The 26,453-nt window shown below is 43.4% G+C and overlaps 1 protein-coding gene across 1 annotated transcript in view; it reads left to right on the top strand.

The window, feature by feature from the left end:
* Positions 1–26,453, top strand: part of LOC115205773 (netrin receptor UNC5A) — a 231,584-nt gene that overhangs the window by 17,004 nt on the left and 188,127 nt on the right. The window contains exon 2 of the mRNA XM_029772088.1: positions 7,420–7,584. Within this exon, the coding sequence (XP_029627948.1) occupies positions 7,476–7,584 (109 nt within the window). The 5' untranslated portion in view covers positions 7,420–7,475. The remainder of the gene's footprint in view (positions 1–7,419; positions 7,585–26,453) is intronic.

Here is a 26,453-nt window from a genome sequence, read left to right as displayed (position 1 = left end):
CAGAGACTGTTGTACAGTGACGGTTCTAGCAGCCTAGAGACTGTTGTACAGTGACGGTTCTAGCAGCCTAGAGACTGTTGTACAGTGACGGTTCTAGCATCCCAGAGACTGTTGTACAGTGACATTCTAGATGGATCAATACAGACTACACATTGATGAGGAGAGCAGGCTGTTTAGGCTTAGACAAGCCTATTTTCCTCTTAAAGCTAGAGGGGGGTTTATTTGTCTGGCCTGACATTCTATGAGTTTGTTATGCAGGCTTCGAGAGTTTTCGACGTGTCCCCTAAGGCCGGTACGCCACCAGGGATGTGGCTTTTTGAAAAGCCAATTTTTTTATAACACTGTTATCCAGTCCCTTGCTGTGGGTTCAGCCAGCCTACGTTCATGCCTGTTAGGTGTGGGGTGTACCAAGCTGGGTCATCTGATGCGAAACAGGAGCAGATCATTGGGAGAAACAGCAGAGGACAGTGAGACACAGTTTTTATCTTGGACACATGAAATGTAGGATGGACACGGAGGGTGCGGGGCAACAGAAGTGAACAGCAGAGGGGCTAAGTATTTTAGAGATGGGGAAAGGGCAGATGAAACGGGGGGAAAAGTATACGCTATTCCACTCGGAGGGGCAGGTCCCATGTGGACAGCCATACCCTCTGCCCCGAGCCGATAGCGGGGAGCAGGGGTCTGGTGGCAATCCGCTTGTCGCCGATACCTAGATGTGGTCTTCAAAAGAGAGGCTCGGGCTCTCTTCCAGATACGGCGACAGCGGCGGATCTGGGCAGAGGATATGCTGACTTCTTCTTCTTACTCAGGAAAGAGCGGGGGCTGATATTCGAAGGAACACTCAAAGGGCGAGAGACCAGTGGCTTAGCAGGGAAGGGTGTTATGGGCGTATTCCAACCTCACAAAGGTGGTGGGGTTGGCGGAGATGAGGCAACAAAGGGCCGTCTCCAGGTCCTGATTGGCTCACTCCAACTGGCCGTTAGGTTGGGGGTGGAAACCAGAGGATACACTGGCTGACGACCCAATGAGAGTAGAGAACGCCTTCCAGAACCGAGATGAGGACTGGGGACCACGATTGGAGACTATGTCAACCGGAAGTCCATCGATCCAGAAGACGTGCTGCACCATGAGCTGAGCCGTCTCCTTGGGGAATAAAATGGCCGGCTTTAGAAAACCTAACCACCATCGTCAGGATAGTAGTGTTTCCGACTGACGGGGGAAGCCCAGTAACAAAGTCCAGGGATATATGGGATCAGGGGCGGTAAGGAACAGGAAGTGGTTGAAGAAGGCCAGCTGGAACTTGGGAGTCTTATTTTGTGCACACAGTGCAGGTGGCGACGTATGTGAAGACATCCGGCACCATGGAAGGCCACCAAAATTATCGTCGGACGAAAGCCAGGGTCCGACAGGAGCCTTGATGGCAGGTTAGTCTTGAGGAATGTGCCCATTCCAGGACCGGGGAACAGGCAGACTCCGGGACAAACATTCGGTTAGCCGAACCCCCCTCGGGTTCCGGCTGGGAAGACTGCGCCTTACGGACCAGGCTTTTTTTTACCCCAGACGACTGCAGCCGCTATACAGGAGGTAGCGAGGATGGTCTCGGGGTCAGACAGAGTAGCAGCGGGACAATACAACTGTGAGAGTGCGTCAAGCTTCACATTCTTGGACCCTGGGCTGTAGGAGAGAGTTAAATTGAAACAAGTGGATAACAGGGTCCAACAAGCCTCAGGTCCCGTGTGGCTCAGTTGGTAGAGCATGGTGTTTGTAATGCCAGGGTTGTGGGTTTGATTTCCACGGGGGACCAGTACGGGGAAAAAAAGTTTTATGAAATGTATGCATTCACTACTGTAAGTCGCTCTGGATAAGAGCGTCTGCTAAATGAGATATTCCAGATTCCTTATTCCACACTAAGAATGGGTGTTTCGCCCCCTCCAACCAGTGCATCCACTCCTCCAACGCCATCTTGACGGCGAGGAGTTCTCGATTTTCCACATCATAGTTCCTCTCAGCAGTGGTAAGACGATGGGAGAGGAAAGTGCAGGGGTGCAGCTTTTGGTCCTGGGCAGAACGCTAGGACATTAAGGCCCCCACTCTGACATCTGAGGCGTCGACCTCCACCACAAACTGACGGGACAGGTCTAGATGGATTAATATAGGGGCTGTAGTGAATCGACTTTTGAGGTCCGAGAATGCCTGATCAGCTGCTGGAGACCACGTGAAGGGAACCTTGGGAGAGGTTAGTGCTGAGAGGGGGGAAGCCAGGATTCTGTAACCCTGGATGAAGCTGCGGTAGAAATGAGCAAAACCCAGGAAATGTTGACTCTGGTCGTGGGTTGAGGCCAATCCACCACCGCTCCCACCTTGTCTGGATCCACCTGTATATGTCCTGCAGCGATGACATATCCTAGGAAGGAGATGGTAGAGGGATGGAATTCACACTTATCAAATCAAAATCAAATCAAATTCTATTGGTCACATACACATGGTTAGCAGATGTTAATGTGAGTGTAGCGAAATGCTTGTGCTTCTAGTTCCGGCCATGCAGTAGTATCTAACAAGTAATCTAACAATTTCACAACAACTACCTTATACAAACAAGTGTAATGGAATGAATAAGAATATTTACAAATAAATATATGGATGAGCGATGGTGAAACTGCATAGGCAAGATGCAGTAGATGGTATAGAGTACAGTTTATACATATGAGATGAGTAATGTAGGGTATGTAAACATTATATAAAGTGGCATTGTTTAAAGTGGCTAGTGATACATGTATTACATCAAGATGGCAAGATGCAGTAGATGGTATAGAGTACAGTATATACATATGAGATGAGTAATGTAGGGTATGTAAACATTATATAAAGTGGCATTGTTTAAAGTGGCTAGTGATACATGTATTACATCAAGATGGCAAGATGCAGTAGATGGTATGGAGTACAGTATATACATATGAGATGAGTAATGTAGGGTATGTAAACATTATATAAAGTGGCATTGTTTAAAGTGACTAGTGATAAATGTCTTACATCACATTTTTAATTATTAAAGAAGGTTTGGAAATCACTTCCTTTTAGGTGGTTGTAGAATTGAACGGCTCCTTTCTAGATTTTGATCATTTCCAGGTGTCGGCCTAATTCTGCTATGCATGCATTATTTGAGTCTCAATTTGGTGTTTGTCCCATTTTGTGAATTCTTGGTTGGTAAGCGGACCCCAGACCTCACAACCATAAAGGACAATGGGTTCTATAACTGAATGAAGTTTTTTTTGCCAGATCCTAATTGGTATGTTGAATTTTATGTTCCTTTTGATGGCATAGAAGGCCCTTCTTGCCATGTCTCTCAGATCGTTCACAGCTTTGTGGAAGTTACCTGTGGGGCTGATGTTTAGGCCGAGGTATGTATAGTTTTTTGTGGGCTCTAGGGCAACGGTGTCTAGATGGAATTTGTATTTGTGGTATCAGGGCCCAGGTCTGACAGAATCTGTGCAGAAGGTCTAGGTGCTGCTGTTGGCCCTTATTGGTTGGGGACAGAAGAACCAGATCAATCAATTAATCAAATTGATTTTTAAAGCCCTTTTTACATCAGTCGATGTCACAAAGTGCTATATAGAAACCCAGACTAAAACCCCAAACAGAAAGCAATGCAGGTGTAAAAGCACGGTGGCTAGGAAAAACTCCCTAGAAAGGCAGGAACCTAGGAAGAAACCTAGAGAGGAACCAGGCTCTGAGGGGTGGCCAGACCTCTTCTGGCTATGCCAGGTGGTGATTATAACAGTACATGGCCAAGATATTTAAACGTTCATAGATTATCAGCAGGGTCAAATAATAATAACCACAGTGGTTGTAGAGGGTGCAACAAGTCAGCACATCAGGAGTAAATGTCAGTTGGCTTTTCATAGCCGAGCATTCAGAGTTAGAGACAGCAGATGCGGTAGAGAGAGAGAGTCGAAAACAGCAGGACCGGGACAAGGTAGCACGTCCGATGAACAGGTCAGGGTTCCATAGCCGAGGGCAGAACAGTTGAAACTGGAGCAGCAGCACGACCAGGTGGACTGGGGACAGCAAGGAGTCATCAGGCCAGGTAGTCCTGAGGCATGGTCCAAGGGCTTAGGTCCTCCGGGAGGAGAGGGAGAGAGAGAGAATTAGAGTGAGCATACTTAAATTCACACAGGACACATAGGACAGGAGAAATACTCCAGATATAACCGACTGACCCAAGCCCCCTGACACATAAACTATTGCAGCATAAATACTGGAGGCTGAGGCTGGAAGGGTCGGGAGACACTGTGGCCCCGTCCGACGATACAGGGCCAACTAGTTAACAATAGACATTTGGAAAGAAATGTGTGTATTTTTTGCCAATTTTAACCGCACACTTGTTGTTTGTCTACATGGATTTTATGTTGTATGTTTTTCCCAAACACCACTTTCCATCAATTTGTATAGCAGACCCTCATGTCAAATTGAGTCATAAGTTTTTTTGAAATCAACAAAGCATGAAAAGATTTTGCCTTTGTTTTGATTTGTTTCTTTATCAATTAGGGTGTGCAGGGTGAATATGTGGTCTGTCGTATGGTAATTTGGTAAAAAGCCAATTTGACATTTGCTCAGTACATAAACTAGTCTGCTGTTAATGATAATGCAGAGGATTTTCCCACGGTTGCTGTTGACGCATCTCCACGGTAGTTATTGGGGTCAAATTGGTCTCCACTTCTGTGGATTGGGGTGATCAGTCCTTGGTTCCAAATAGTGGGGAAGATGCCAGAGCTGAGGATGATTTAAAGAGTTTAAATATAGCCATTTGGAATTTGTTTTAGGGAGTTTGGAGAAGTGGTTTACCCATACATCTCCGTTTTGGATAGATAACTTCCCGTGTTGTTGTTAGTTTAGTGTTTTCCAATTTTCCCAAAAGTGGTTAGATTATATATATTCTTCAATTAAATTGAGCTGATTTCTGACGTGCTGTTCCTTCTTTGTCCTTAGTGTATTTCTGTATTGTTTTAGTGATTCACCATAGTGAAGGCGTAGGCTCAGGTTTTCTGGGTCTCTATGTTTTTAGTTGGATTGGTTTCTCAATTTCTTTCTTAGATTTTTGTATTCTTCATCAAACCATTTGTCATTTTTGCTAATTTTCTTCTGTTTTCTGTTTGACATTTTTTGATTTGTTAGGGAAGCTGATAGGTCAAATATACTGTGTAGGTTTTCTACTACCACGTTTAAAACTTTACTATTACAGTGAAATGTTTTGTCCAGGACGTTGTCTAAAAGGGATTGAATTTGTTTTTGGTAGGTTTCCACACTGCATTCCTTCCATCTATAGCATTTCTTAATGAGCAATGCCCGAATGAGGAGATCTAGCTAGGGGCTCAATATGAGGAATCCGGAGAATTTACCTCTGTTTGGAAGCCCACCACGCGCCGTGGAGAATGGCATCAAATGAAAGATTTGATCATGAGAACGGTGAGGAATCAGCCCAGAACTACACGGGAGGATCTTGTCAATGATCTCAAGGCAGCTGGGACCATAGTCACCAAGAAAACAATTGGTAACACACTACGCCATGAAGGACTGAAATCTTGCAGCGCCCGCAAGGTCCCCCTGCTCAAGAAAGCACATATATATGCCTGTCTGAAGTTTGCCAATGAACATCTGAACGATTCAGAGGACAACTGGGTGAAAGTGTTGTGGTCAGATGAGACCAAAATGGAGCTCTTTGGCATCAACTCAACTCGCCGTGTTTGGAGGAGGAGTAATGCTGCCTATGACCCCAAGAACACCATCCCCACTGTCAAACATGGAGGTGGAAACATTATGCTTTGGGGGTATTTTTCTGCTAAGGGGACAGGACAACTTCACCGCATCAAAGGGACGATGGACAGGGCCATGTACCGTCAAATCTTGGGTGAGAACCTCCTTCCCTCAGCCAGGGCATTGAAAATGGGTCGTGGATGGGTATTCCAGCATGACAATGACCCAAAACACACGGCCAATGCAACAAAGGAGTGGCTCAAGAAGATGCACATTAAGGTCCTGGAGTGGCCTAGCCAGTCTCCAGACCTTAATCCCATAGAACATCTGTGGAGGGAGCTGAAGGTTTGAGTTGCCAAACGTCAGCCTCGAAACCTTAATGACTTGGAGAAGGTCTGCAAAGAGGAGTGGGACAAAATCCCTCCTGAGATGTGTGCAAACCTGGTGGCCAACTACAAAAAAAACGTCTGACCTCTGTGATTGCCAACAAGGGTTTTGCCACCAAGTACTAAGTCAAGTTTTGCAGAGGGGTCAAATACTTATTTCCCTCATTGAACATTTCTGACATGCGTTTTTCTGGATTTTTTTGTTGTTATTCTGTCTCTCACTGTTCAAATAAACCTACCATTAAAATTATAGACTGATCATTTCTTTGTCAGTGGGCAAACGTACAAAATCAACAGGGGATCAAATACTTTTTTCCCTCAATGTACCTAATAGTATATACCTAATATGATATACCTAATAGTATATACCTAATATGATATACCTAATATGATATACCTAATATGATATACCTAATAGTATATACCAAATAATATATACCTAATATGATATTCCTAATAGTATATACCTAATATTATATACCTGGTTTGTGTCTCTCTGACTCTGGTCTGTGTGCCTGTGCGTGTGTGTGTGGTATCTCTCTCTCTCTCTCTGACTCTGGTCTGTGTGTGGTATCTCTCTCTCTCTGACTCTGGTCTGTGTATGGTATCTCTCTCTCTGACTCTGGTCTGTGTGTGGTATCTCTCTCTCTCTCTGACTCTGGTCTGTGTGTGGTATCTCTCTCTCTCTCTGACTCTGGTCTGTGTGTGGTATCTCTCTCTCTCTGACTCTGGTCTGTGTATGGTATCTCTCTCTCTGACTCTGGTCTGTGTGTGGTATCTCTCTCTCTCTCTGACTCTGGTCTGTGTGTGGTATCTCTCTCTCTCTGACCCTGGTCTGTGTGTGGTATCTCTCTCTCTGACTCTGGTCTGTGTATGGTATCTCTGTCTCTCTGACTCTGGTCTGTGTGTGGTATCTCTCTCTCTCTCTGACTCTGGTCTGTGTGTGGTATCTCTCTCTCTCTGACCCTGGTCTGTGTGTGGTATCTCTCTCTCTGACTCTGGTCTGTGTATGGTATCTCTGTCTCTCTGACTCTGGTCTGTGTGTGGTATCTCTCTCTCTCTCTGACTCTGGTCTGTGTGTGGTATCTCTCTCTCTCTGACCCTGGTCTGTGTGTGGTATCTCTCTCTCTGACTCTGGTCTGTGTGTGGTGTCTCTCTCTCTCTCTCTGACTGTGGTCTGTGTATGGTATCTCTCTCTCTGTCTCTGGTCTGTGTGTGGTATCTCTCTCTCTCTCTGACTCTGGTCTGTGTGTGGTATCTCTCTCTCTGTCCCTGTGTTCAGTAGATGGAGGTTGGAGTGATTGGTCTAACTGGTCTGAGTGCGGAGTGGACTGTTCCATGTGGCGCAGTAGAGAGTGTACCCAGCCCTTGCCTGGCACCGGGGGCAAAGACTGCCAGGGCATCGACCTCCAGTCACTCAACTGTACCAGCCAACAGTGTCTACAGAGTGAGTATTAAACAATTTCCTGCACATACACACACACACACACACTCAAAATCTCTATCTTTACACTGTTTTCCAGTTTTTCCACTCTTCACCGTACATCAATATACACATGTATTTTAATGTTGCCAGTAGATGTCTCTTTCTCTCTGTGTGTGTGTGTGTGTGTGTGTGTGTGTGTATGTGTGTGTGTGTGCGTGCGTGCGTGTGTGCGTGTGTGTGTGATGTTATATTGTAGAACAGCCATGTCTAATGTTTGATGCTCCCTGAGTCGTTAATTACATAATGGAAGCATCACATGCATAATCGCATTTGTGGTCATTTTTGAGAATGGTGTTTTCCCGCTAATTGATTGTAGCCTACTGCCGTGTGCACATTGTTACGCTTGTATTTGTGAAGAAATAGCCTAATAGTTTATCAACATTTTAAGCTAAACGTTCTGATCTGTTGCGTCAGCCACATTGCGTAAAACAGGTTTTTTGATGCTAGTGGTTGTATTAATTTTACAGATTTTATGGACCCCCTGCCATCCCACAACTGTCCCAGATTATGTTTGGAATATTTATTACTCACACAGAATAGAATAGGTAAACTTTTGTACTATGGGGGATAGTAGATTGACATAGGCTAGTGCTTTTGCTGTTTGTTAGGCGTACTCATTTTGTTGGCTGACGAAAAGTAAATGTGAACAGTTCTTCCAATATCTTCAATATGTGCAGTTGCATCCTCGACGTGTCTGTCTTCACGTGTAGCCTGTGAGAAGGACCTGACCATGTGAAGGGCATTGGCTAATAAGAATTGAGATATCTGAGAGAGATATGTGATGAGAGGTGCTTCACATAGCCGGGAAGAAGATAATTAATATTATAATCAGTCCAAGGTCACAATGCCCACTGGCTGCAAAAGGCATGGATTTTTTTAGGGGGCATTTTGGCCACACAAAGGGGATGCTGGACGGGAAATGCGAGGCATTATCAAGTACTTGTCAAATTGTGAATGAGAGACTGATGAAGTGTGTGCAGCCTGTGCAAAAAAAACAAAGCAGAGCTTATGCCTTTCATGGGACTTTTTTCAAATCATCATTAGTCTCATCATGCAGCCTTAGAATGTATTCAAAATCAAAACAAAGGCCAACATTCGTAGAACAACTAAGTCACATAAATAACTCTAAATTAAGCTTAGAGGAGTACCTACATTTTAAGTCGGAAGTTTACATACACTTAGGTTGGAGTCATTAAAACTCGTTTTCAACCACTCCACAAATTTCATGTTAACAAACTATAGTTTTGGCAAGTCGGTTAGGACATCTACTTTGTCATGACACAAGTCATTTTTCCAACAATTGTTTATAGACAGATTATTTCACTTATAATTCACTGTATCACAATTCCAGTGGGTCAGAAGTTTACATACACTAAGATGACTGTGCCTTTAAACAGCTTGGAAAATTCCAGAAAATTATGTCATGGCTTTAGAAGCTTCTGATAGGCTAATTGACATAATTTGAGTCAATTGGAGGTGTACCTGTGGATGTATTTCAAGGCCTACCTTCAAACTCAGTCTTTGCTCATGGGAAAATCAAAAGAAATCAGCCAAGACCTCAGAAAGAAATTGTAGACCTCCACAAGTCTGGTTCATCCTTGGGAGCAATTTCCAAATGCCTGAAGGTACCACGTTCATCTGTACAAACAATAGTACGCAAGTATAAACACCATGGAACCATGCAGCCGTCATACCGCTCAGGATGGAGACGTGTTCTCTCTCACAGAGATTAACGTACTTTGGTGCAAAAAGTGCAAATCAATCCCAGAACAACAGCAAAGGACCTTGTGAAGATGCTGGAGGAAACAGGTACAAAGGTATCTGTATCCACAGTAAAATGAGTCCTATATCGACATAACCTGAAAGGCCGCTCAGCAAGGAAGAGGCCACTGCTCCAAAACCGCCATAAAAAAGCCAGATCGTACTTTTTGGAGAAATGTCCTCTGGTCTGATGAAACAAAAATAGAACTGTTTGGCCGTAATGACTATCGTTATGTATGGAGGAAAAAGGGGGAGGCTTGCAAGCCGAAGAACACCATCCAAACCGTGAAGCACGGGGGTGGCAGCATCATGTTGTGGGGGTGCTTTGCTGCAGGAGGGACTGGTGCACTTAACAAAATAGATGGCATCATGAGGGAGGAAAATTATGTGGATATATTGAAGCAACATCTCAAGACATCAGTTAGGAAGTTGAGGCTTGGTCGCAAATGGGTCTTCCAAATGGACATTGACCCCAAGCATACTTCCAAAGTTGTTGGAAAATGGCTTAAGGACAACAAAGTCAAGGTATTGGAGAGGCCATCACAAAGCCCTGACCTTTTTCCTATAGAAAATTTGTGGGCAGAACTGAAAAAGCGTGTGCGAGCAAGGAGGCCTACAAACCTGACTGTTACACCAGCTCTGTCAGGAGAAATGGGCCAAAATTCACCCAACTTATTGTGGGAAGCTTATGGAAGGCTACCCAAAACGTTTGACCCAAGTTAAACAATTCAAAGGCAATGCTACCAAATACTAATTGAGTGTATATAAATAATTCTCTACTATTATTCTGACATTTCACATTCTTAAAATAAAGTGGTGATCCTAACTGACCTAAGAAAGGGAATTTTTACTGAGATTAAATATCAGGAATTGTGAAAAACTGAGTTTAAATGTATTTGGCTAAGGTTTATCCTGTCTGGGCTAGGGGGCAGTATTGAGAATTTTGGAAAAAATATGTTCCCATTTTTAACTGCCTCCTACACCAACTCAGAAGCTAGAACATGCATATTATTGTTCAGGTTTGGATAGAAAACACTCTGAATTTTCTAAAACTGTTTGAATGGTGTCTGTGAGTATAACAGAACTCCTATGGCAGGCAAAAACCTGACAAGGTTTCAAGCAGGAAGTACCCTGTCTGACAAGGAGTCGTGCGTCTTGCATCTTTTTATTGAAAAGTAAGGATCTTAGCTGTAACGTGACAATTCCCAGGGCTCCGATAGGCTCTCAGAGCCCGGGAAATAACTGAAGGTTTACGAGGGAGCCTCAGGCTGAAACACATTATCACCTTTTGTAAGTGGCTGCTCCGAGGACCTTTGAATGAGGCACGTGCACGAGTCGCTCCTGAGGAGAAATTTTATTCGGCTGTTTAGGCTCAATGCATACTCCCGGTCGGAATATTATCACTTATCTACGAGTTAAATGGCATAAAAATTGGTTTTAAACAGTGGTTGACATGCTTCGAAGTACGGTAATGGAATATTTAGACATTTTTGACACGCCAATGCGCCATGCGCGGGACCGTGAAGAAGCATTCTGATAGTGTCTAGAACTCACGAACAAAACGTCGCTGTTTGGATATAACGATGGATTATTTGGGACCAAACCTACATTTGTTATTGAAGTAGAAGTCCTGGCAGTGTATTCTGATGAAGAACAAGCAAGGTAAGAACATTTTTCTTATAGGAAATGTGATTTTGGTGGAGGCTGACCTGGGTGGGTATCTAAATAGCTAGCCCTGTAATGCCGGGCTATGTACTTAGATTATTGCAAAATGTGCTTAATCCGAAAAGCTATTTTAAAATCGGACATATCGAGTGCATAGAGGAGTAATGTATCTATAATTCTTAAAATAATTGTTATGCTTTTTGTGAACGTTTATCGTGAGTAATTTAGCAAACTGTTAGTAAATTCCCCGGAAGTTTGCGGGGGTTATGCTTTTTCTGAACGTCACATGCTAATGTAAAAAGCTGGTTTTTGATATAAATATGAACTTGATTGAACAGACATGCATGTATTGTATAACACAATGTCCTAGGTGTGTCATCTGATGAAGATCATCAAAGGTTAGTGCTGCATTTAGCTGTGGTTTGGGTTTATGTGACATGATATGCTAGCTTGAAAAATGGCTGTCTGATTTTTTCTGGCTGGGCACTCTGCTGACATAATCTAATGTTTTGCTTTCGTTGTAAAGCCTTTTTGAAATCGGACAGTGGGGTTAGATTAACGAGATTCTTGTCTTTAAATAGCTGTAAAATAGTCATATGTTTGAGAAATTGAAGTAATAGTATTTCTAACGATTCAAAAATCGCGCCACTGGATTTCAGTGGCTGTTACGTAGGTGGGACGAGTTCGTCCCACATGCCCCAGAGAGGTTAAGTAAACTTACGACTTCAACTATATTTCTTTGTTAATCTCTCAACACAGAATAGCTGCATGTGCACACTTCCTCAAATCGTTTGTAAAAAAAAACATCCTTTCTATTTTTTTTCGCTATGTTCAATTGTATTCTTCATACTATAAAATAATATAAAATAACTCCACGACATTCTAAGCAAATCTTGTCTGCTAAATGAACTAGTGTAGCCCACAGCCATATGGCATAGCCAGGTCAGGACCTAACATAAGGACAACTCAGAGTATTGTCGTGTCTTTGGCTATGCCGGATTAAGTGATATGACATGCTAATTTATAAAATGATTTCTCTGTAATTAATATTACCTGATTAAGCTAATCATGGAAATGTAATTAACTAGAAAGTCGGGGCACCACGGAAGAACGTTTATAGAGCTGTTATCTTCCGAATAAACTCTTAAAATACTTAGTAATATTTTACATCGATAGCAGTCAATATTAACCCTTAACTTATTTTCAGTCTCATAATGAAAGTTGTAAATTATTAGTTATCTTCACGAACCCTGGCTAACAAGTTGAATCAGCAATACAAAATTGGGTTTAATTATTTATTTACTAAATACCTAACTAATCACACAGAATTACAAATACACAGAATACAAATGATGTCATACAGAAAACGTCCTGGTGGACGGAGCCTGTATCATGGCTGGTTACAGAAAGGAAAGGGGGTTGGGCTTGAATGAAAGAGCGGGAAGATTTAGGAACAAAGAAACAGCAGCTATGCTATCGTAAATACATTATCTTATGCATTCTAAATTACCGCCCATTTGGAAAAGGAAAATGCAGTAAATATTTACTCTGAGCTGCGCTTCGGTAGGTTGGTCGTAGATGCTGGCCGGGTTGGCCAACAGATCTTCCTGTAGTGGAAGAATGTCAATGGTGGTAAATTGGATACGTGGTGGTATCTTCGTCTGGTTGTTAGACTGGATCCGTCGTCCGTCCTTTCCTAGCCCCCGTCTACAGCGGCCGCTGCTAACTCAACGGCTAGGAAGTATCACTTCTGTAGTGAATAAGCTCAAAGTTCATACCAGTTCATACCATAGCTCACGCCGAGGTTGGCTTAGTTCTGTCCTTGATATGTGTCTGTCCTTCTAACGTAGAGGCTGCAGACCTCCCGTACTGGAACATGTGAATGTCTTTTCGTCAAAGGCTTATATTGTGGAGAGGAGGGAAGGAGGTGTTTCATCGTTTATAACCCCTGTCTCTTCACAGGGTTGGCCACTGATCGAGCAGGGCACTTTCCTTATGAAAACCCAATTCTCTCATTTGGAAGCTAAAATTACATTTAATCTCCTAACAAACAATTTCAATATCAAACATGTCAATTGCATAACAATTCCATGTGACTCTGATAACTAGAGGGTGTATACTTTCTCAGGTACAGTTTATGTCGTCCTGTCATCAATCATAATGTCTCAGATAACAATGAACTGACATACATACTCATTACGTTATCAAGCATATTTCCAACTGGTTTTATTATCAAAAGATGGTTCCTTTCCCCATTTGTTTGATGTTCCCAGACTCTCTATATTTAACAGGACAGCAGTCCTTCAGTAGGGTCAGAAAGAGAGGGGAAGGGAGAAAGGTATTTATGGGGGGGGGTCATAAACCTTACCCACAGGCCAACGTCATGACAGTCCCCCCATGTTGGGTTCAATCTTGCGATTAAACTGCATGTTGTAAACCAACATAAAAATGAACGTGGGTTGTCCTGGTTGTGGATCATCGTTGTGGTCCCCATCTGGCGGTCGACCCGGGTAGGGTGTCTGCAAATGAAGAAGTCCGCTCCAAGGCTGGGCAGCAGATGTCCAGTTGGTGGTTGCTATTGCAGTCCCCCCTCTGGTGGTCGACCCGGGTAGGGTCTCTGCAAATGAAGATGTCCGTTCCATGACTCGGCAGCGGATGTCCGGATTGGGATCGCCGTTCCGGACCCGTCGTCTGGTCGTCCAGACTGGAATATCTGGGCAGTAACTTAGGCAGAGGTTAACAACGCACACACACTCATGAAATATATCATTACATTTCCTCCCAAATGAGCGGTGTTGTGGCACTAACTGATGGTTGTATGGGGGAGTTGTTTATGGCTCTATCACTTTCTATGTGCCAAAGAAAATGAAACAAAATTAACGAAAGCATAAACAAAACAAAATAGTTATGCCACCTTAATCATCTAATTGGACTGTATTCTATCTACGTCCATGGTCTTGGCAAAATGACCCTATCATGGCATTGTCTAATGTCATATCTAGGGCTTTCCTAATTTGCGGGGTGGCGCTTAGGGTACTATCCTAAGTTGACAACTATATGATAAGTCTACAGCTGCAAGGCACTAGTTTTGGGCAGTCTACAGTGATGACCTATGGACTTCTGGTTAGAAAACTGGTGAGTGCTGTAGAGTCAAAGGCCTAGAAGTAAATGTTCAACTTTACTAAGGCTGGTATTTTGCTTGGACCCTTAAGTGATCCTAGCATAAATCCTAATTGGATGTTCCGTTGTGCATGTGCGTTTATGCTTACACAATCGCACATGTCAAGGGAAGAAAACCAAGTATCCTGGCAGATTACAACTTGTTCAGAATGAGTCTGACGTAGTCAGGTAATTTTCAGGTCAATGCCTGGAGGTCAGTCAGAATTGGTGTCAAGGGAGTCTGTAGTAGTTTTCTACAAGTCACGGTGTCTTCCACTATTGTAGTGGCGGTAGGTATGAAGTCTATTTCATAGCTATGTTATCCACGGAGGAGCTAACCTCACGACGGAAGTACTCTAAGTATTAGACCAGTCGTACGTGGTGTGATCATGGTTCATGACTTCTAATAACTTTTCTCCTGAACGGAGGGTTCTATTTATTAGTGGCATGTGTTAACCTTTGGAGGAGTGCAATGGAGATTCCCTTCCCCGTGTTGCACTCTGAGTGACTCCTATGTCGCTATTATCAATAGCAATTTAACTTGTGAGGTTACTAATCCTCTTACTGAGTGTTGCTGGACTGACTGTGGTATTGGTACTGGTATTCAAGGGGTCCAGTTGTCCTACCGATTTATTCTGAAATACTATCATATGAACACATGATTGGAGCATATTACTAGTTGTATTGTAGTTGAACCTACACATGGCAAGGAATGATTATTGTTGCCATTTGTTTTGGAGGTGGACAAGTCCATTGGACTTCCTTTACGACCAGTGTGGTACTGGATGTGTTCTAAGATAATCCCCGTCTAGGGGCCTGTCTGCTCCTCACTGTTCTCATAGGGGAGTTTACAACTAGATTTGATTTATGCTCTGGCGGCCTCGTACGGTGTTGTCCGTAGTCTCGACCCCCCCACCGGCCTCGATGAGGCTCATCATGGGTCTGGGCTACTATTCCCCCCCTTTGTGTCTCGGGACCCCCCCACCAGCGGGTGGTGTTGGTGTCCGAGGCGCGAACGAAAAGGTCGGACCCTATGTACGAGTTGTCAGTGGCCGCGTTATTATGAGAATGGCTGTAACCTTTCAACCAAATCTCCTGGTGTTTGTGCTTCAACACCCTCAGTGGCTGTCGAGGTCTGTCAGTCACCACCGCGTCCGCGTGTGGCAACCTCTTCAGTACCTGCAAACTGAGACGAGGATATCGGTCTGTGATATCGCAAAGTGTTTCACAAGTGGGAGTCATCGGGTCAGTTGCTGGACTGACGCCATTAGTGTCATTGTAAGGGGTGACAGTCCCCAACAAAGCAGAAGGTGTATCATCGGAAGCAGAGTGTACTCTGCGCATCAATGTTTTTCTTGCTGAGACGGCCGCAGTGCTTGCGTAAGTGTCCGAAGAGCAAGAGAAGTTCATCTCAACTACCGTATTGCACGACTGCAAGGAGGAGGGAAGTTGCTCATTCACAGAGACACCTGGCTCGAAATCATGAAAAGAATGGTCAATCAGATTGGCTGATGGAATGTGTCGAGATATCGTAATATCTCCTTGGATCGGATTCTGCACCAAGAGGTTTCTAAACGTCTTTTTCCCAAGGGGTGCTTTCGACAGATACCCCTCGTGAATGACTGCGTTGCAGCTAGCGTTAGGGGAAGACAGTGTGGTCAGTGGAGAAGGCACTGTGGCCTGTGACCATACCTGGTTGGTTTTCCAATCCATCAATGGGAGTGATCGATCCATCAAGTCTGCTCCAAGTAGCAGGGGTACTGTTTCGAGGCTGGTAACATACACAGGATGAACGAGCGATACGTCCTGGAAGTGTAGTTTCAGCATGACTCTCAATGTGAGAGGCGAGGTAGTCTGAGTAACCCCTCGAAGTGTAGTGTCGCATCGTTCCACTTTTAACCAACATTTAGTTGGCTTCAAAGCCCTTTTGAGATCATCAAACAATGTTTGAGAGATGAGTGATATTGTCGCACCCGAATCAATTAGCGCATGACAAGCTAAGCAGTCCTCTAGGACTGTTTCCAGGTATGGGCGTTTAGATTCGTGGTTAGTGGACATATTCCCCACAAAGTGTAGTGGTCGTTCGCAACGACGTGATGTGCCATGTCTGTTCAAGATGGAAGCAGATTGACTTTTCCGATTTTGAGTGGGCTTGGCTTTAACTAAGCGTTTCACCGTTATCTTTGCAACTTTTGTATCGGAGTCTATAGACAGAGCCTGGGGGCTTGTTTCTTGATCAAGCGGGCCCTGGATAGGGTCTTGAATGAGAGCGGGAGAAATTTGAACTTTAACGTCCTTGCTATGGGTGTTAATGTCTGCGGACCTGGTGTCCGGTAATTCCCCGTCTAGTCCTTGTGACTTATCTTTTACCCTTTTCTCAAATTGTTCTCGCTTTAGTTCTTCCCGTAGTGGGACTTCTGGAGAACATTGGTCTACGTTTTGATCGTCCTTCCACCCTTTGTTACCCTTGTGTTCTGACACTTTGTGTGGGTTGGGTGCAGGAACGTAGCGAACAGGTCGATTGTAGCGGTAGTCGTTTTGAAGGCGACGTACTTTACAGTTATTTCGACCGCGGCGGTTATTGGAATCATGGTTTCGTGGTAGAAACTGATGTTGTGCGTCATCTCTCGACGCTCCAATACCTGATAATGCATCCTCTAACTGGAGTGAGTGCTCCTGGTCAAACTTCAAAACCGAGTGGTCAGGGCTCTTAGTGTTGCGAGCATTTGATGCCTCAAAAGCTGTGCTTGCAAGCTCTCTGAGTTGTAAGATAGGCAAGCCAACGTGGGCTGCAGGGCCCAAGTAGGTAATGAAGGTGGGATACATGTTCGACAGAAACATTTGTTTGAATGGTAACAGCTCTTCCATTCCTGTTTCTGTGAGCAGGCCAAAGTAAGCTGAACGAAGCCTATGATAGAAAGCTTGTGGGTGTTCGTTTCGAGCTTGTTTGACCGTGTTAGCCAGTGAGCTATCGTGTTTGTGAGTCGCAGAACCACGGAATTCTAATTTCAAAGCTGTGGCAAGTTTAGCGTAGTCATTTAGCACGTGTTGCTGTTGTAGGCGAATGAACCTCGTCACGTGTCTATTCGACGTTCGCTTCAACAGGTAAACCCTGTCAGAACCCGTAGCATTCGGGTAGCCACCCAACGCGTCCTCTATGTCAGCTAGGAACGTCTCAGTATCATTTGGCTGACCTGGAACGGGGTCAAAGGTGGGGAAATTCTTGACGAGTTTGTCAAGGTATTCCGCGCAAAGCGGGAGGAGAGGATTGGCTTCATCCTGTGGAGAAATTGGGGCCGAAAGGCCAAGAGGAGAAGCCAAGCTTTGGCTTTGTTGGCCAAGAGGCTCCATATTACTCAGTGCCGAATGGCCAAGAGGAGAAGGCTGAGGGACACATGATGGATGCAATGTCTGAAACCTATCATCTTCACTCCTTTGAGTACCGGACTCCGGTTGCTTGGATGGGTAGTCATGCTGTAGAGCGTGACCATTCTGGATTTCCTCCAGATGGTACCTAAGGGTGGTCTTCTGCTGCATTGCAGAGTCCACTTGAGCGCTTAGAGTACCAATTTTGGACACGTGAGTGTCACACCTGCTCCTTTCGGTCTCAAACTTATCTGTCATGGTTTGCAGATAGAGGTCTCGAGTACGGAGCGAGAGATTCAGTGATGAGATTTCCTTTGCTTGCTTAGAAATCAATATTTCCATCCTCATCACCTGAGTTCTCTCATCATTCAATTGGTCAGCGACTTCAATAAGTTCTGCTGATTTATCATCCAACTTTGTCACTGTGTTCATTAACTGATCGTCTTTGGTCTGCAGCGCTTTGAGGAGCACCGTGTTATTTTGAGTAACATTCAACAAAACAGCATGCATGTTGTCAAGTTGAGCGCTCCTGTTTGTAGATAACTCTTCAGATTTATCTAGTTTGGCGTGGACATCATCGTATTTAGTTTTAGCTAAATCGAGTTGTTCCTGTAGCCCATGATTTTGTTGAAGAGCTTGTGCTCGTTCATCGTCATAAGTATTTGCAATTACTTTTAATTGTTCCGATTTCAAACGCAGTTCCTCGACTAGCAGAATGTTTTCATTTCCTGCTTTTGTCAATAGTTGCTCAGTTCTCTCCACCTGTGCCCTCATGTTAGCCATGTCTTGCACGTGCTTCAGCTGTGCAGTGTGGTATTGGATCGATGCCAACCTTTGATGGCGATACATAAGTGCTGAAGTGGAGAGAACCGTCACAAAGCCTGTGTTTGATGGTTGATTTTGGACAGCGTTCGCAATTTCGGCTGATTTTTCACTAATGGCATAATTAGGGTTGGTATCGCTGCTGAGGTCAGAGATCAATCCTTGTATGGGTGGAGGTTCCCTAATTAGCGGAGGAGTGGTGACCACCTCCTTTGGTAGCTTGCACATTATTAGAACAATTTAGAGGAAAAATGTTCCTTTTTTATTCAATGTTTGGGTTGGAATTCATTGGAAGCTGCAAAGACAAGTTTAATCTATTTATAGATGTTGACAAACCATCAGTACTGTACCAGTAATGTGGAAGTTGGGTGTGAATGAATTTGCAAAAGCAAATTGAATTAATTAATCAATGCCAATGATTAATCCTACCTGGGTATTAAACTTGAATTAACCTGAGGTTGCTTCATCCAGGTTAATATGGGAAGTTTAAAAGTGTCTCATTTGATTGCAAGAACATTAAGGTTTGTTCAACAATTTAACTTATTAAATTGAATGAGATGATAATCCATACAATCTCCATTGATTGGATATCATAAGTGTAAACAGTAGATTAAATGTTGGGAACACTTCCCACTATGGTACACTTCTTCCTTGGGCCGAAGCCACATGGGATTCCCGCTGGGGCGGGACTGCTGTCAGTACTGGATTACTGAATGGGTTTTGCAAAAACCAAATTTTAACCTGAGAAGTTTATTCATCTAGGTTAATGTGGAAAAAAAAGATTACAATGTCTCATTTAGAAACCTCATCAATTTGGATATTTTTTTAAAAGATACACTTGAGAATGTAAATCTGGCAATTTCACTTATTAGTTCAATTGAATAAGACATCGATATCCGTCTGGATATCATGAGTAACGACTTGAGTGTCACCTGACTAATTATTTGAAGGAAAGTACTGGTGACTCTCATAGGGGAGTCTGCTGGCACACACTGAAATCAAACAGAAGTACCCAGGGCAGGACTTTCGTTCCGCAAGTCGGATGAATTACAATGTGGCACAAACAAAATGGCTGTTTTCCCTTTTGTTAGCTTAGCATCTCAAGCAAGCTAATGCTACTTGATGCCTGAAAAATGCTCACATAGGATTCCCTTGGCAAGGGAAAGGTTTTACTTATAACGTATTATGTTCAAACCCTTTTCGGCGATATTTGACGATGTTTTAACCGGAACTCGCGGTAAACAACAAAATGCACCGTGGTCTCCTCGCATCGAAACGCGAGAGACAGACAGAGAGATACTTATAAACTGGTCAAGCTAATCTCTCCTCAATTTCAATCGGCTGGGTCTTTGTCCTCGCTCGAGAAATTAATAATGACCTAGCCAACACGCGTCTGAAACGCGCGAGGCAGAAATAGTCCTCCTACAGAACTGTATAGCTTATGCTCGCCACTGACTACGTCAGAGCACAACACGGAGGCGATTCTCCAGAGCACACACGCACCAATAATTCCGATCTATAATTCCCATAATGTATATAATCAACTTGGTATATTATGTAATCTGCTTTCCAATTTTATATATACTGAATCAAAATGAAAGCTTCATCCTATTTTAGATTCCTCGCACGGGGGCTCCATATGTCTGTTCAGACCCTTTCCGGATCATTGAACAATGTTAAATTCTTAGGAAGCAGAGTATCCTCTGGGCTAACAGTGGAGAGGAGGGAAGGAGGTGTTTCATCATTTATAACCCCTGTTTCTTCACAGGGTTGGCCACTGATCGAGCAGGGCACTTTCCTTATGAAAACCCAATTCTCTCATTTGGAAGCTAAAATTACATTTAATCTCCTAACAAACAATTTCAATATCAAACATTTCAATTGCATAACAATTCCATGTGATTCTGATAACTAGAGGGTGTATACTTTCTCAGGTACAGTTTATGTCGTCCTGTCATCAATCATAATGTCTAAGATAACAATGAACTGACATACATACTCATTACATTATCAAGCATATTTCCAACTGGTTTTATTATCAAAAGATGGTTCCTTTCCCCATTTGTTTGATGTTCCCAGACTCTCTATATTTAACAGGACAGCAGTCCTTCAGTAGGGTCAGTAAGAGAGGGGAAGGGAGAAAGGTATTTATGGGGGGGGTCATAAACCTTACCCACAGGCCAACGTCATGACAGTATGCTGTTCTGTTCTTCTGAAATAGACTACATTTTCTTCATATCGTGTTTCTTTAGACCTGTCTAAAATAAATAATTGATTTATTGTGAAGGTGTCGGGTACATTGCATGGATTTATTAGACTTTTTAAAATGTAGATTTTACAAAGGTCTGCATCAGTGGCTTGTAGTCAAGGGCTGCACACAGTCGGCCATGGGCTGAAAGGCAGATTGACATGAAAAGGGATAGAACCCCAGTGTTTACTTCAGATCAAAGCAGGGACTGTTGTATAACCCCAGTGTTTACTACAGATCAAAGCAGCGACTGTTGTATAACCCCAGTGTTTACTACAGATCAAAGCAGGGACTGTTGTATAACCCCAGTGTTTACTACAGATCAAAGCAGGGACTGTTGTATAACCCCAGTGTTTACTACAGATCAAAGCAGGGACTGTTGTATAACCCCAGTGTTTACTGCAGATCAAAGCAGGGACTGTTTTTATTTTCAATCAAGTCTGAATACCAAATAACACCCTATTCCCTAGGTAGTTCACTACACTGTAAATAAAGGATAGCTTCAATCACAGTGTTAAAACATTTAGGGTTAAATTGACTCTACTGGGAGTTATCTTAACACTTAACAGAGTGATATGTTCCATGGCGTTAGTGCTGATAACTGGAGTTGATTTGGACAGAGTACTTTTAACTCCATTAAGAGTAACCAATGACAGGGAGTTACATCCATGGAGTTATCCACAGATGTGGGATGGGTCTCATTGTCATATTTCCCAGGATGCTCTGTTGCAGGTTCATTATTAAAATTGTTTGTTTCAATATCTGTATTTTCCCCCATGTACCATTGATTGTTTTTGATCTTACGCTACGCAAATATAAGAAACATCCTTCTTTTTTTTTAACAAATACAATCTGTAAGTGGTTGGATTTATAGCAACCGTTAGTGAGATAGTTATACCAGCTTATGTGGTGTTGGTAGTCTTCATGTACTGCGTTTTCTTCCCTACACTGACAGGCATTCTAAATGAAAGTTGTGACTGATGTAACGGTGTTGGATATCTTCGTGCAAGCTGACTTCCAACAGATGTTGGATATCACATTGCAAACCATCATAATGTGACACTTTTGGGAAATATTTAAATAAGTCTCTACACCCTTATAACTCAAAGGAAGTCAACTGAAAAGAGAAATGTACTATGCTATAGTTGTTTGTTAATTCAAAACAACACAGAAAAGTGTACAATGGCAAGGGTGTTGATGAGGGAAAAAAAGCGACACTGAAAAGAGTAAAATGGCAATTGGAGTTGCGTTTAAGTTTTAACTCCAAAAATATCAACACCATGACCACAGTGGTTTTAACACAAAATGGGGGTGGGACCATATCAACTTCCAAATAGTGCTACATTTGACCACTCCATAGGAGTTTTTTTACTGTGTACCTTTGACCACAGGCCATGGGAATGGGGTGCCATCTGAGATACCTTTGACCACAGGCCATGGGAATGGGGTGCCATATCTGAGATACCTTTGACCACAGGCCATGGGAATGGGGTGCCATATCTGAGATACCTTTGACCACAGGCCAGGGGAATGGGGTGCCATATCTGAGATACCTTTGACCACAGGCCATGGGAATGGGGTGCCATCTGAGACACCTTTGACCACAGGCCATGGGAATGGGGTGCCATCTGAGATACCTTTGACCACAGGCCATGGGAATGGGGTGCCATATCTGAGATACCTTTGACCACAGGCCATCGGAATGGGGTGCCATCTGGAGACACCTTTGACCACAGGCCATGGAAATGGGGTGCCATCTGAGATACCTTTGACCACAGGCCATGGGAATGGGGTGACATCTGGGACACCTTTGACCACAGGCCATGGAAATGGGGTGCCATCTGGGACACCTTTGACCACAGGCCATGGGAATGGGGTGCCATCTGAGATACCTTTGACCACAGGCCAGGGGAATGGGGTGCCATATCTGAGATACCTTTGACCACAGGCCATGGGAATGGGGTGCCATCTGGAGACACCTTTGACCACAGGCCATGGGAATGGGGTGCCATCTGAGATACCTTTGACCACAGGCCATGGAAATGGGGTGACATCTGGAGACAACTTTGACCACAGGCCATGGGAATGGGGTGCCATCTGGAGACACCTTTGGAGATAGCATCCTGTTATGACATCATAAAGGGGAACTATAATAGAATTGATCTGTCTGATGCTGATATTGGTGGTTAACACAGGGTTAAAGGAGGAGTGTAGCTATACGGGGCCAGTGAGTTAATATCAACAGTATTAATCATAATCTGAATAATCAGTTGTGAGATGATTTCCAGACAATCACAAGATGAAGATACAATGGAACTGGAAAATGAACAGGGGTTTGTCTGCCCTAAATGCATCACCATCCAGCATCGTATGAGGAACAGATCCTCTGGCTGTTAGCTTGGCTCAGAGAAAAGTCCCAACAACATCAAACTGTTTTAGAGACTGACAGACAGGGTCTGGTAGTGCTCCAGTCCCAACAACATCAAACTGTTTTAGAGACTGACAGACAGGGTCTGGTAGTGCTCCAGTCCCAGCAATATCAAACTGTTTTAGAGACTGACAGACAGGGTCTGGTAGTGCTCCAGTCCCAGCAACATCAAACTGTTTTAGAGACTGACAGACAGGGTCTGGTAGTGCTCCAGTCCTCCCTGTCAGAATAACCAACAGAGGACTTGGAACCCATATCAACTCCTGTAGAAATGGCACTATGGTTATTGTGAGTAACCTAAGTTATGTTCCTTTAACTCCACCTTCTAGTGAGTTTATACAAAATGTAATCTCCTACCATTCTGATAGATTGGAGACTGAACATGTGGTTAACGTTAAAAAATTGGTTGTTATTCCATTGGTTACCTCGATGCAGATGACCCAGGGGCAGAGTGGCCCACACTCATTGAATACGGGGCTTTTAAAATTTAGAGCAATCACAAGTAAAACCTTTCTCCTGAATGACCTCATTACTAAGTACAAAGTTGATTGCATGTTTCTCACTGAAACATGGCTGTCTTCAGACTGTAGTGCCGCTCTTACTGAAGCCCCCCCCCCCCTCAGTTTTTAGCAATTTTCGGCCAATCTCCAACTTTCAATTCTTAAGAAAAATTCTGGATGTATTGGTGTTCAAACAGCAAAAAAAAAAATGTATGTACCAACTGTATTTTGGAGAAAAATACCAATCGGGTTTTCATGCCCACCACAGCAGAGAGACAGTCTTAGTTAAAGTGGTAAATGATCCTAGAGCCAACACAGAGACAGTCTTAGTTAAAGTTATAAATGGTCCTAGAGCCAACACAGAGACAGTCTTAGTGGTAAATGATCCTAGAGTCAACACAGAGACAGTCTTAGTTAAAGTGGTAAATGGTCCTAGAGCCAACACAGAGACAGTCTTAGTGGTAAATGATCCTAGAGTCAACACAGAGACAGTCTTAGTTAAAGTGGTAAATGATCCTAGAGCCAACACAGAGACAGCCTTTGTTAAAGTGGTAAATGATCCTAGAGCCAACACAGAGACAGTCTTAGTTAAAGTGGTAAATGATCCTAGAGCCAACACAGAGACAGCCTTAGTTAAAGTGGTAAATGGTCCTAGAGCCAACACAGAGACAGTCTTAGTTAAAGTGGTAAATGGTCCTAGAGACAACACAGAGACAGTCTTAGTGGTAAATGATCCTAGAGTCAACACAGAGACAGTCTTAGTTAAAGTGGTAAATGATCCTAGAGCCAACACAGAGACAGCCTTAGTTAAAGTGGTAAATGATCCTAGAGCCAACACAGAGACAGTCTTAGTTAAAGTGGTAAATGATCCTAGTGCCAACACAGAGACAGCCTTAGTTAAAGTGGTAAATGGTCCTAGAGCCAACACAGAGACAGTCTTAGTGGTAAATGATCCTAGAGTCAACACAGAGACAGTCTTGGTTAAAGTGGTAAATGATCTTAGAGCCAACACAGACACAGCCTTAGTTAAAGTTACAAATGGTCCTAGAGCCAACACAGAGACAGCCTTAGTTAAAGTGGTAAATGATCCTAGAGCCAACACAGAGACAGTCTTAGTTAAAGTTATAAATGGTCCTAGAGCCAACACAGAGACAGTCTTAGTGGTAAATGATCCTAGAGTCAACACAGAGACAGTCTTAGTTAAAGTGGTAAATGATCCTAGAGCCAACACAGAGACAGCCTTAGTTAAAGTGGTAAATGGTCCTAGAGCCAACACAGAGACAGTCTTAGTTAAAGTGGTAAATGGTCCTAGAGCCAACACAGAGACAGTCTTAGTTAAAGTGGTAAATGATCCTAGAGCCAACACAGAGACAGTCTTAGTTAAAGTGGTAAATGGTCCTAGAGCCAACACAGAGACAGTCTTAGTGGTAAATGATCCTAGAGTCAACACAGAGACAGTCTTAGTTAAAGTGGTAAATGATCCTAGAGCCAACACAGAGACAGCCTTTGTTAAAGTGGTAAATGATCCTAGAGCCAACACAGAGACAGTCTTAGTTAAAGTGGTAAATGATCCTAGAGCCAACACAGAGACAGCCTTAGTTAAAGTGGTAAATGGTCCTAGAGACAACACAGAGACAGTCTTAGTGGTAAATGATCCTAGAGTCAACACAGAGACAGTCTTAGTTAAAGTGGTAAATGATCCTAGAGCCAACACAGAGACAGCCTTAGTTAAAGTGGTAAATGATCCTAGAGCCAACACAGAGACAGTCTTAGTTAAAGTGGTAAATGATCCTAGAGCCAACACAGAGACAGCCTTAGTTAAAGTGGTAAATGGTCCTAGAGCCAACACAGAGACAGTCTTAGTGGTAAATGATCCTAGAGTCAACACAGAGACAGTCTTGGTTAAAGTGGTAAATGATCTTAGAGCCAACACAGACACAGCCTTAGTTAAAGATACAAATGGTCCTAGAGCCAACACAGAGACAGCCTTAGTTAAAGTGGTAAATGATCCTAGAGCCAACACAGAGACAGTCTTAGTTAAAGTGGTAAATGATCCTAGAGCCAACACAGAGACAGTCTTAGATAAAGTGGTAAATGATCCTAGAGCCAACACAGAGACAGTCTTAGTTAAAGTGGTAAATGGTCCTAGAGCCAACACAGAGACAGTCTTTGTGGTAAATGATCCTAGAGTCAACACAGAGACAGTCTTACTTAAAGTGGTAAATGATCCTAGAGCCAACACAGAGACAGTCTTAGTTAAAGTGGTAAATGATCCTAGAGCCAACACAGAGACAGCCTTAGTTAAAGTGGTAAATGGTCCTAGAGCCAACACAGAGACAGTCTTAGTGGTAAATGATCCTAGAGTCAACACAGAGACAGTCTTAGTTAAAGTGGTAAATGATCCTAGAGCCAACACATAGACAGCCTTAGTTAAAGTGGTAAATGGTCCTAGAGCCAACACAGAGACAGTCTTAGTTAAAGTGGTAAATGATCCTAGAGCCAACACAGAGACAGTCTTAGTTAAAGTGGTAAATGGTCCTAGAGCCAACACAGAGACAGTCTTAGTTAAAGTGGTAAATGATCCTAGAGCCAACACAGAGACAGTCTTAGTTAAAGTGGTAAATGGTCCTAGAGCCAACACAGAGACAGTCTTAGTGGTAAATGATCCTAGAGTCAACACAGAGACAGTCTTAGTTAAAGTGGTAAATGATCCTAGAGCCAACACAGAGACAGCCTTTGTTAAAGTGGTAAATGATCCTAGAGCCAACACAGAGACAGTCTTAGTTAAAGTGGTAAATGATCCTAGAGCCAACACAGAGACAGCCTTAGTTAAAGTGGTAAATGGTCCTAGAGCCAACACAGAGACAGTCTTAGTTAAAGT

This window comes from Salmo trutta, chromosome 13 (genome assembly GCF_901001165.1).
Source record: "Salmo trutta chromosome 13, fSalTru1.1, whole genome shotgun sequence".
NCBI classification, from domain to species: Eukaryota; Metazoa; Chordata; class Actinopteri; order Salmoniformes; family Salmonidae; genus Salmo; species Salmo trutta.
Note: the sequence above shows the minus strand (reverse complement) of the source record. Positions and strands in the feature narration are given on the sequence as shown.